Source organism: Lagenorhynchus albirostris, chromosome 17 (assembly GCF_949774975.1).
Source record: "Lagenorhynchus albirostris chromosome 17, mLagAlb1.1, whole genome shotgun sequence".
NCBI lineage: Eukaryota > Metazoa > Chordata > Mammalia > Artiodactyla > Delphinidae > Lagenorhynchus > Lagenorhynchus albirostris.
This window is the reverse complement of record NC_083111.1, coordinates 66,223,303-66,236,373: the sequence shown is the minus strand read 5'-3', so window position 1 is coordinate 66,236,373 and position 13,071 is coordinate 66,223,303. Positions and strand designations below refer to the sequence as shown.

General features: G+C 39.3%; 1 protein-coding gene across 2 annotated transcripts in view; it reads right to left on the bottom strand.

The window, feature by feature from the left end:
* The window catches only part of TBC1D31 (TBC1 domain family member 31), a 60,946-nt gene that overhangs the window by 43,643 nt on the left and 4,232 nt on the right, over window positions 1-13,071 (bottom strand). For both annotated transcript variants that reach the window (XM_060127919.1, XM_060127921.1), the window contains exons 3-4: window positions 9,590-9,705; window positions 5,921-6,099 (exon numbers count right to left, since the gene is read on the bottom strand). In XM_060127919.1, the coding sequence (XP_059983902.1) occupies window positions 5,921-6,099; window positions 9,590-9,705 (295 nt within the window). The remainder of the gene's footprint in view (window positions 1-5,920; window positions 6,100-9,589; window positions 9,706-13,071) is intronic.

The following is a 13,071-nucleotide window of genomic DNA, read 5'->3' as shown; positions in this document are numbered from 1 at the left end:
CAACCACTGAGCCACCAGGGAAGCCCATCACTCCTCTTTTGAATTACAGAATAATTATAATTTCTTTATACATATGTCTGCCCACAGGAAATCGACCCAGGGACTCTATGCATGGGACCCCATACACTGTGGACAAAATTGAGCGAGAGGTGTCATCCTTCACAGCTGCCTTGGGATGAAGACCCTTGGTTGGTTTCTGAGAGGGCAGACATCTTGTCTATTTTGTTTATTTTTGTGTAGTCAGTGCTGAGCACAATGACAGGAATGTAGTAAAGGTGCTCAACAGTATTTGTTGAATAAATGAATGAATGAACCCTTTTCTGAGGTGTACAGTATATGTATGTCCATCTTTAACAGTTAGTGCTGAGTTCCAGGTATTTATTCTTTCCCATCCAGACCAGCCTTAACTGCGTTATCGCTTATTGTAACACTTTACATTTGAACATACCTTGTAGCTTCTACTGGTGTGTCTTTACAAGCTTTATTATTATTATTATTTTTTTTGCAGTACGCGGGCCTCTCACTGTTGTGGCCTCTCCCGTTGCGGAGCACAGGCTCCGGACGCACAGGCTCAGTGGCCACGGCTCACGGGCCCAGCCGCTCTGCGGCACGTGGGATCCTCCCAGACCGGGGCACGAACCCGTGTCCCCTGCATCGACAGGCGGACTCTCAACCACTGCGCCACCAGGGAAGCCCCAGCTTTATTATTTTTAAAATATGTGACTTGCTGTGTTGGCAAGAGAGAGGGGCAGGGACTCACAGAGGAGGCAGGGCACCTTTAAGGATCTGTTACCTCTTATTCTGACCCCTGATCTATCACACACCTTCACAATTTTACTGGCGTCAGAGGGAGGGCTACATTCCTTGGGGATGAAGTGTTCAGTGTCTACAGCACTGGATTGGAGCGTCTCTGAGTATTCAGTATCTGGATATAACCGTCATCACAGTAATGAGAGAGAGCTGTCCTGGGGAAAAGCAGCATGAACACTGCATCTACCATGGCTTTCCCCAGTGTTACAAAAATAACAGGTCAATAAGGCATCTACGTGAAATACCGTAGCCTTGCAACGAATTTGTGTTATTGTCACCCAGCCTATTAGGAAATGATTCTAATAGTTAATGACATTACTATAAGAATTTTAGGGAATTGTAACTATATATATATATATTTATATATATATTACACATATATACTAGTATCTGTTTTTTGATAATAGTACTAAAAATACATACATACACACATATAAAATATACTATGGAACATACTGGTTAATTAGAACACTCTACTAAGGACTAAAGCTAATAAGACAATAAAAAATGGTAACTCAGCTACATCAGGTGCTGATGCCCTTGCCTGACGCAACTCCTCCTCACTTCTGTCCTGAGCTCACTCTGTCCAAGACAATCTGGTAGGTCTTTTGCCAGTTTCATTATGTTAAGAAGATTTGTAATATTAAGGTCATACAGAAAGAATTTGCAGTGAATACATTATAATCTATAATGAATGCCCTAAAACACTGTTTCAAATCTGATGTCAAAAAAAGTGACTTGAGGGGGCTTCCCTGGTGGCGCAGTGGTTGAGAGTCCGCCTGCCGATGCAGGGGACATGGGTTCGTGCCCCGGTCCGGGAAGATGCCACATGCCGCGGAGCGGCTGGGCCCATGAGCCATGGCCGCTGAGCCTGTGCGTCCGGAGCCTGTGCTCCGCAGCGGGAGAGGCCACAACAGTGAGAGGCCCGCGTACCGCAAAAAAAAAAAAAAAAAAAAAAGTGACTTGAAATTTTTATTATAATTAGCAATATTTTTCTAGAAAAGCAATAAAGTTTATTCCTAGTGGGAGAAGCAAAAGCTTAAAAGTTAATGAACATCAGCTGCTATTTTGAGGCACAGCTGTGACAGATTGTTGCCAACATGATTATTCATTACTAGATTTGTGATTTTAATTGCCAGATTTCAATGATTATAAAATTGTTCCTAATGAATCATGTCATTATTAATATAGTGTCATCTCCTGACAAACATAAAATGCTTAGAAGAAACTTCAAAAGCAGTAACAAAATATACTCTTTGGAGGGTTGGCTGCAGTTTTTCCTTACAAAATATGAAAATCCTGGCCTTCCCAATTCACTTTTGAGAGGTATGTGAGTCCTTTCCAAAGTTTAAAGAGTTCAGGATAGTAATAACAGAAAGTTAAGGTCAAATGTACAATTCAGCAAAAATTTAGTGAGCGCCCATTGTATACAGAGACTGAGTAAGTTCGGTAACACACTATTTAATGTTTTCTGATACCCATCACAAAACCTTTTCTGATACATACTGAAAGACAGTAATTAGGAATCTCAGGATTTGTTCCAAAATCTTTAACTAAAGAGCTAAATATCTTACCTCCAAGTATCAAAAAAAGAATCCAAATTTCCTAATTTGAAGAAATGTTAATTGGTCTACCTGAGAGGCAGTATGGTGTAATGGAATGACTTCAGAGTGAAACAAGCTTCGGTTCAAAACTGCAGCTCTTTCATAAACTATGTGACACTTTCTGAAGTGCAGTTTCCCCAATTGTAAAATGAGAATAATAGTATCTACCTTTTAGGATTATTTAAGCTTAAACATAACAAAACAAAGTGTTAAGTACATAGTAAGGACTCAACAATTGGTATCTATTACTATTAGTGTTAATTACCGCTATTGCTGGGTACAAAAATCAGTGGAAAGAGGATGGAGTGGTAAGTTCTCTAAAAACATTTTGAAATCAAAGGTCTGTAGTTCCTTATCTGAAACCTTTAGGGACAGATGTGTTCCAGAATTCAGAATTACTTCCAATTTGAGAACGGTAATACAATGCCTGTTCTGTAATATTATGTAGAACCCCCAGTGACCTGGAGCAACACTCCATACTCAAACATACTAATATTTCAGCCTCATGTCAATTTAGTTCAGATTTTGCTGCTAGATGAATTCCAATCAGATTTTGCCACAAAATGAGTTATTAAAAAACATCTGGGTTTTTGAGTTGCTAATAAGGGATTGTGCATCTATTTAATATAGTTCAAAAGAAAAAGAATACATTTCCCTTATAGCTTTTTAAGAAGATATGTAATTGCACTGAGATAATCTCATAATAAAGCTAGATAATAGATAACAATAATAAATAATAACATTAATGACAATATAGAAATAGCAGCTGCAGCTAACTTGTACTAAGCACTTCTATAAACAAGCATCGTGCTAAGTGCTTTGCATAGATTATCACATTCAGTCCAGAAACGAACCCTGAGGTAAGCACGATTACTATTTTCATCTTACACACAAGGTAAACAGCTTGTCAAAAATGTTTAACGTGAATCTACTCAAGACTTTAGACCTAAATTCAAGTTTACAACAAATACAGGTGAGAGAACCAGTTAAATGACATAATGAGGAAACAGACAAATCCAGAATGTGGGGCATTTTCCAACACAACTAACTGGCCTCGTCTCTCAAAAAAAAAAAAAAAGAAAAATTCATGTTATGGGAAAAAAAGAGAAAGGTAGGAGACCATTTTAGGTTAAAAGAGCCATCATAAAATGAAACCCATAGAATCATGTGTCACCACGTGTCATCAAGGGAAAAAAAAAATCACAAAACTTTTATTTAAAATATAAAATCAGGGACTTCCCTGGTGGCACAGTGGTTAAGAATGCACCTGCCAATGCAGGAGACATGGGGTCGATCCCTAGTCCAGGAAGATCTCACATGCCGCAGAGCAACTAAGCCCGTGTGCCACAACTACTGAGCCCGCATGCCACAACTATTGAAGCCTGCTTTCTTAGAGCCCGTGCTCCACAACAAGAGAAGCCACCACAATGAGAAGCCTGTGCACCACAATGAAAGAGTAGCCCTCACTCGCAGCAACAAAGACCCAGCACAGCCAAAAATAAATAAATAAATTTATATAAAAAAATAAAGTATAAAAGCAGAAACTGCAATAAAAATACAGGTGTAATAAAAACTTGATAAGAATAAAACTTTTACTTTAAGATTAGTTTATAACTATTTCCTATTTTCAACAGAATAAGCCAGGAGTGACAACCACCTGACTCATCTCCAGTCCTTGTATGGTGCAGGAGAGAATGGCTTTTACATTTAAAAATTATTTCATTTCAGATGGTTATGTAAGTACACACATAATATCCTCAATTTTGCTCTTGGCCAGCAAAAGCAAAAATGTTTACTAGCTGGTGTTTCGAGGAAAAGTTTGCTGGTAACTTATAGACTATGATGTTCTATTATTTTAGAGTATACTTAAATGTATACTGCATACTGTATTCACATTTACTACATTTACTTTTATTCTCTTATCACAAACATTTGGAATCCTATTCTTTAAACTAAAATGTCTGAATGACCAAGGCAAGGCTAAAATTGGCAACTATTCCATGTATACTAATTCTAATTTCATGGCGAAAAGAACAGATGGTTTTTATGTCATTGTTTCATGACTGTTTCCACTGTGGGTTCAACTTTCAATGTTCTCTACCTTAGAATTTAAAATTCAATTTAAGTATTAAAGCAGTTAAAGAATAAAAGACCTACCAAGGCATTTGGCCTAAATACCTGATGAGTAATCTGGCTATAGCTTTTATCTTTTTTAAATTATTAAGATCTCTGAGATTTCCGTGGAGACTACAAAATAAATTTTTGGTTGACATGCACTGCTAGCTGTTCATGTTAATAACCAAGAAACTGAAGCAATACTGCATGTATAATATAACCTGAAGCAAAATAATTAAATGGGAGGTGCAGACAATTCTGAAAATAGAATTTAGCTAATCAAATAGAAGAAAAAAAAAAACTTAAAAGCAAAAGAAATGAATTTTTAAAAAAGTGATATATGTGTACAATGGAATACTGATCAGCAATAAAAAGGAACAAACTACTGATACATACAACAGCATGGATGAATCTCAAAAACATGATGCTGAATGAGAAAAGCTTTTACACATACCACTACTGACCAGCTCTACTTATGTGAAATTTTAGAACAGATAAAACTAACCTATGGTGGAAAAACATCAGAGGAATCCTTACCTGGGAAGGGATATAATGTAACTTCCTGGGATGATGGTAATAATAGGTCTGCACATGTTACAAAAGTGTTATGTATTTGCCGAAACTTAATAAATGAATACTTAAAGATTTGTGCATTATACACAAATTTTACATCAACAAATACTGAACCCAATTAAATGTAGTTAATTAAATGCAGGCTTAAAGCATGGATGGGCAAGCACTGATGTCTGCAATTTACTTTAAAATGCAAAGAAAAACGGCTTCCCTGGTGGTGCAGTGGTTGAGAGTCCGCCTGCCGATGCAGGGGACACGGGTTTGTGCCCTGGTCCGGGAAGATCCCACATGCCGCAGAGCGGCTGGGCCCGTGAGCCATGGCCATTGAGCCTGTGCTCCGCAACGGGAGAGGCCACAACAGTGAGAGGCCCGCATACAGCCAAAAAAAAAAAAAAAAAAAGCAAAAAAAAAAAAGATGAGTTAATAAACAGAGGAACAGAAAGATGGATAGATCCATCATATAGTTTACTAACATGTAAGTATAGTATAGTATAGTAGGATCTAGACCATGGGTGTACATGTGTTCACTGTGAAGTTCTTGTATATATATAAAATCTGCTATATATTTGAAATTTTTCATAATTGGGTTAAGAAATAAAACGAAATCAACCAGCTAAGTAAAAACTAACACCTAACTAAAGTTGAAGTTACACACTATAATAATAATTAAAAAAAAAAAGGTTTGCTTGTTGCTGAGTTATGAAGGCATAGCTAAGTGGGACAAAGCGAACCATTACTTATAATACCTACTACATTCTGCTGATCAAGGAACTAGCCTGAGAAGCATAACAGACCAAGATGTGTCCCCCTTCACTGACCTTTTGTATACCCACAGACTGGAGAATATTCAGCTTCCTTTTTCTTTGAAAGGTATCCAAGTCCCATAGCTGTGCTGTATCAGAAGAAGTAGTGATGGCGTATCTCCCGGATGCGTGCACAGAGATCGAGAACACCGACGATTCATGTCCTCTCATCCAACTAACTAGCTGCTTGGTGACTGTGGGAAAAAGGAAAACAGATATACAGGTCAAACCCTATATTTCATCCGAGAACTGATTCAACTGATGGCTAGGGATTATATGAGGTCCCTCCATCTCCGTTAACATCTAAAAAGAATGGAAGCCGGTGGCTGGTCGATGAAGTGCACCATAGGACATGTTAGTAACATGTGTAACACCGAGGTTGGAGGAGAGAAGGCCGAAAGAGGGTTTAAGAACAGCCTTGAATGTGACGTGATGGAGTCTGGGCTTTCTCTTGAAATAGTTTTACGCAGAAGAATACCATATCTGGTCTGTTTCAGAAAGCACTTTGAAGATATGATGGATATACTAGAAAGAGGAAGAGATTACAAAATGACTAGTTTATCTGTTGCTGTAATAACCCAGGCAGGAGATAAGGAGGGTCTATACTAAGAACGCGGCAATGGAGAAAGGAACAAACTCAAGAGCTACAAAAGAAATATCAAAGGACTCAGTGATTAAATGGATGTGTTGAGACAAAAGAGGAGGTGAGACTCCAGTGGCTCTGGTTTAGTTACATAAGCAGGTGGTGATTCTACTTCCTGACATAAATACACAAGGAGGGACAGGCTTAGCAGTGTGAGAAGAGGTAAGAAATTTGATCTTGTACATTGATTTGGTGTGTGTACGTGTGTGTGTGTGACACACAAGCAGAGAAAACAGTCTGGTAGAGAAAACACCAAAAACTCTTCATAATAATTATCAATGGGTAATAAAATTACAGTGATTTTTACTTTCTCTTTCCGTTTTTCTGTGTCTCTAAGTTTTCTATAATAGGCATGGTATACTTTTAGGGTCATATTTTTTTCCTCCAGAAAGATGGAAGTGGGGAGAACAGTCAGAAAGCAAGATGTAAATCTGGGAAACATTAAGACACAAAGTAGGTCAAAACTGAAGATAGAGGAACAGATAAACCCTTGGGAAGGGAGGAGTGGTTTCCAAACACCAGTCTGAAGTCTGGCATTACTTAATGCTCAATTTTTCACTGGCCTTCAGTGAAATGAGAAAAGGATAACGTAATGAGTTTTTCATAAAGCTAAATTTAAAGTACTACCTTTAAAAAAAAAAGTACTACCTTTTAATCTATTGTATCCTTCTAAGTTTTTATGTTTTAAAAAAAAATCCCTTGTTGGGCTTCCCTGGTGGCACAGTGGTTGAGAGTCCGCCTGCCGATGCAGGGGACGCGGGTTCGTGCCGCGGTCCGGGAGGATCCCACATGCTGCAGAGCGGCTGGGCCCGTGAGCCATGGTCGCTGAGCCTGCGCATCCGGAGCCTGTGCTCCGCAACGGGAGAGACCACAACAGTGAGAGGCCTGCGTACCGCAAAAAAAAAAAAAAAAAATCCCTAGTTTTATGAAATGAAGTTATATTGTTTTTTTCCAATGTCAATCAGCAAAATTAAAAATTGACTACCTATGTTGGTTCCTCTACTTTTTCTTTTTAATTGGGTCAAATACCCAAAAGTCTAGGAACCACTAAAAGAACCCAGAAAAGCAAGAGTCGGAAAAGTAGAACCAAGAGAGGTAACAGCAGAAAACTAAGACTCTTGAAGTAACCCAGAGTGTTAAAAGCTATGGAGAAACAAAATGGAAAGGATAAAGAGGATTTACACAATCAGAGGTTACTAAAGACCTTGGAGATAGAAGTCTTGGAAGCCTGGATGGGGGGACTAAGAGTCAGAAGCCATTGATGGATGCTGTGAAGAAGCAGGATTTGGCAGCAAAGAAAGGGAGGTAGTTGGGGAAGTAGAGACGGTATCTGAGGAAGGGGCTTGGTTAAGAGGGGTTTCCATAAGACAGAAGACACTATAAAAAGATAAAACTAAGATGAGAGGAGGAGAGAATGGATAAAATCCAAGGAAAGCAATCACACAGGAGTTTAAAGACTTAGTTTTTCAGAATTTCAGTGACAGCAGTGTTTGTAATATCAAAAATTGGAAACAGTTTAAAGTCCATCAATAGGTAAAAGGCTAAACAATTATGGTATTACAAACATTTATAGAGTATGATTACTGAGTACTGATCTTAAATATATAAAATTTTCATGAGGTAAGGACGTGATTCCACCAAACAATATATATAGGATGATCATATATTTGTTAGAGTATAAAAAAGGTATATGCATAGAAAACAGATTGGAAAGATCAGTCCCTGTTATAAAAACACTGACTGTGTCTCTGGGCGTTACTGCAGGATGAGTGCCTTTTCTTCCTGCGTGTGCGGTGAGAGGGTACCAGTGATTAAGAGCCGGGACCCTGCAGCTTGACTCCCAGATTAGGAATCCTGGCTCCACCGCTTACCAAGCTGTGGGAACTTAGTCAAGTTACTTCTGTGCCTCAATTTCCTCATCTGCAAAATGGGCATAACAAGAGTATCCATCTCTGTGGGTTATTATGATGAGTAAAATTAATTAATATGTATAAAATCATAGAACAGTACCTGGCAAGGAGTAAACACTAAATAAGTGTTAGCTATCACTATTACTACCATTCTTATTATTGTTTATAATTTTTCTAAATATTATAATACATAGGTTACATTAATAACAAGAAAAAACAATGCAGTTGAGTTTTTTTTCTTAATAAGTTCAGTTTACAGAACTCTAAGTTCTCTATTAAAAAATATAATGTGGTATAAAATACATAGATTATATTTAAAAAGTGTTTATTCTTGTACCTGTGTAGTAAGGAATTTGGCCTTCAAAGAGAGGTATGGCCTTTGTCCAGGCTCCAAGAAGGCAACCTCTAAACCCTTGGAATTACTCCAGCGGTAGGAGTGTCTTTGTTATTTGTGGTAGGTCCCTGGACAACAGCAGATGGTTTATGCTAAGGAGAGAACCTCAGAGTGGGGACTGGCCACACCAGAAAGACCAACCATGTGAGTGACTGGAAGGTTGGGGCTTTTGGCCACATGATGTCAGCCCAACCTCCAGAGAAGAGGAGGGCTGGACACTGAGTTTAAAATCAAGTGGGCAATAATCCAGTCATGCCTGTGTTATGGAGCCTCAATAAACACTCTGGAAGTCAGAGCCTGGGTGACTTTCCCGGTGTGGCAATACCCGGTGCGGATGGCCACACATGGATGCCAGGAGGGTAATGTGTCCCTGGGGACAACGGAAGCTTCTCTTTTGTGAGCCTCCCAGATTCCACCCTATGCGTCTCTTCCTTTGGCTAGTTTTAATTTGTATCCTTTCGCTATATCAAGACTATAACCATAAGCATAGTGCTCCCCTGAATTCTGTGAGGCATTCTAGTGAACTCCCAAACCTAGGGGAAGTTGTGGGGAACCCTGAGTTTGTAGTCTGTTGATCTGATTGCGGATGGCCCTGGGACCCCCAAACCTGTGGCTAGTGTCTGAAGTGAGGGTCATCGGGTGGGGTCTGATCCCTCAGACTATAGACATCAGCCAACTCCCTGCAGTATTTCTGTCTGCATTTCACTCTGCTTCAAAAGAGAAACAGGACCTCTTACCTGTATCGAAACACTTAATAGAATAATCAGCTAATGCCACAAGGAATTCAGACTTCCTATGAAGATTAAAGGCCAGAGCTGTGCAAGCTTGCGATGTTCGCTGAACAAGATTAAACCTATGAAGAGATTACTGCGTTAGTATCAGAAATTCTTCCAATAATTGTAAAATTTCACATTGGAGGAGTCCTTAGAGATGAAGAAAATGAAACCCAGAAAAATGAGCTCCCATCTTGGAAGAACAAAAACAGATTACGAAGAGTGCTACCTGCTATGTGAAGGAGTCTGGATTTTACTTACACAGAATGGGAAGCCATCAGGAATTTTTGAGCACAGCAGAATCATGGTCAGGCATGTCTTTCAGGAAGAGGATTCTGGCAGAGATGGCAGATGCACAGGGGGACAAGAAGAGATGATTAAGAAAGCTACTACAGAGACTCTCAACCAGAGTTACGGGTATAAAATGGAAATGACGAATAGGAGAGGTGTCAGAAGTCAAATGGAGAAAGGCCTGGGGATGCATGGAACATGGGGTGAAGAGGGAGGAATCAGGAATTCTTCACACGTGAAATGAAGGTAAGAAAAGACGTCTCGTAAGGTTGTTGTGACCGTTAAATGAAATAATATCTGATGCTTAAATGAAATAATGTATGTTAAGTACTTAGCAGAGTACTTGGCACCTAGCCAGAGTTTCATTTACTAAAAAATGAAGGTTTCAAACTTAGGCAAAAAAGGAACCCACGTGGGGGTAGGAAACAATCATTCTGGTTTTAAACATGAAGAGTTTAAGGCCCTTGAAAAGCATTTGGCGCCATGCTGTACAAAAGAAATGGAATGCAGGCCACGTGCATCATTTAAAATTTTCTGGGAGCCACATAAAAAAAGTAAAAAGAAACATATGAAATTAATCTTAACATATTTAACTTAATTCATTGTGTATCTAAAATATTACTGTTTTAACATTTCATTGATAAAAAACTGTTAGAGATATTTTACATTTTTTTTTCATAGTAAGTCTTCAAAACCCATCTCAACTTGGACTAGCCGCCTCTCAAGGGCTAAAGAGAAGCTCCTCCGCGGGTGGCAGAAGCAGGTCTGAGTTAACAATGTTACGTGGCAGCTGAAGTCTGAGGCTTGATGGTGATAAGATTATTAAAGAGAATACCTAGAATATGGAAGGAGGCAGGCCAGGGACAGATGCCCAAATAGAAATGAGAAGAGACCACTGGATTAGGCGGTTAGGAAGAGGGAGCCCACTGCAGTGGGCTTTAGAATCAGACAGGCCTGATTTCAACTTACGGCTACGCCACTTACACCTCTGCCCAGATGTGAATATTTACAGAGAGAAAAGGGACAGTGGACTGAATAAAAAGAGAGGAATACTCATGGTGCAAAGTCCCAAGGGTGGCCATAGAAGATAGAGATTAGGGCTGGAAGAAATTAGGATCACCTATGTCTACAGATGAAGTGGCAAAGAGTTATGGATGGCTGAACTTACAGATATATTTGAGGTTCCCTTGAGAAGAAAGGGAAGCTCGAGGGCGTCTATTTTCTCATGAATTAGGAGGCTAGGCCGTCAGAATAAGAGTAGAGTCTGAACATACGGAATCACGGAAATTGGTAAAAGTTTGGAATATTCAGAGAAGAATGGGAAAAGTAAATGACAATAGATACAAGCCAATGAAGTACTAGCATCACTGATGCTGAAGTTCGTTACTCTGTAATGGAGTCAATCAACAATTATTTTTATTTTGTTTAGTCTGTTATTTTCTTTAGTGGGAGCAAAGAAGAGACAGGTGTATTGATTTAAGATTGGGAACTGGCTGGGTAGGTTAGCAAGAATAAAGGGTGGGAAAACTGTGACTATTATTTTTTTGGTAAGGAGCAGAAACAATGATTAACAGATTTCTACCTAGTAAATCACAGATAGATAAATCATATATGACCTCTTCCTTCCCTGAACTATTGGAGAATAAGTTACTGAGATCACGTTTCCCACAGACAAGGAAATTCTCCTATATAATCATAATATAACCATCAAAATTAGAAAATTACATTTATATATTACTACCATCTAATCCCCAGACCCCAGTTTTGCCCACTGTCCTAATAATGTCCTTTGCAGCAACGGGACCAGTCCAGGTCCAAGCCTTGACCTGCCATGTGTCTAGGCTCCCTCCGTCTGGAACAGTCTTCTGTCTTTCCACAACTTTCACGACCTTGACCCTTATGAAGATCACAAGCCAGTCTTGTTCTACAATGCCCTTAATTCAGCTTTGCCTGCTGATTCTACTGAACAGACTCAGGTTACCTGTCTTTGGTAGACAGGACTATCAGAGAAGCAACACTGTGGTCTTACCACTGCACTCTGTAAGGTGGCACACAAACTTTGATTTGTCCCACTACTGGTTAATTTAATTTTAATCATTTGATAAGGTGGTGCTGGCCAGGTTTCTTCACTGTAAAATTACTCTTTTTTTCCTCTTTAATTAATAAATACTTTGTGGGGAGGTACTTTGCGACTATGCAAATATCCATTCTCATTAAACTATCTGTTTGTTGATTACAGCATGAATTCACGAATTTCTGTTTTATTCAGTGGATTATGACCCATCACTATCAATTATTCTGAAACGCAAATTGTCTCCAATCTGCCCAGAGAGAGCTCCTTCAAGCTGACGTTTATGTCTTTTTGACACATCCCCGTCATTCTCTGAACAAGTCCTTCTTTCTGGCTACAAAGTGTTCCAGGCTCATCTTGTACTCTCACTGCCTCCATCCTGAAACTGGCTATCTCTGCAAGGATCCCTGATCTCTTGTAATAGAGAGTGATATTTAGAAAAGAACTGGGCACTAGGTATATTCATTACTACTGCGGTGTTCCTGCTCCCAGGTCCCATGCGTGGACAAAGCTAGGAAATATATGTACATATAATTCATTCACTTTCTCATACACACACCTCTGTTCATTTCTATGTCTGTCTATATATGCTCAAAACCAGGAGTTCACACAGATATACCCAATTACAATCCAGTTCCACAGGGTTCAGTCGAGTATTCTCCCTTTCCAGGTTTGTAATTCCCCTTTCCAATAGTGAGGAATCTGGCCCCCATCATCCTCAGTCTATTTACTCATTTGACCAAACCTCCCCTCTTTCCCATGATTGCCCTGCCCCCAGGCAGACACGTTCTGACTCTCTGGCTGGGCTAACACAGTTTTCCCTCCCATCCACCCACCCTCACTGCACAGATGCCTGCCTTAATCAATCCCACCTAATTGCTTTTTCACTAATTGTCCGGCAAAGGAAGAGAAGACGAGGAAGAGTAAGGATCAATTCTTTAAAACTCCTAGATCTAGTATACTGACAATAATGTACAAAAGAAACTGTGTTCTTTCTAAACAATTAACAGACATTAACTGATAAATTAGCAATAATAAAATTTTAAATTTAAGGGAAAAGAAGCTACTAGAGATGCTGTTAAAA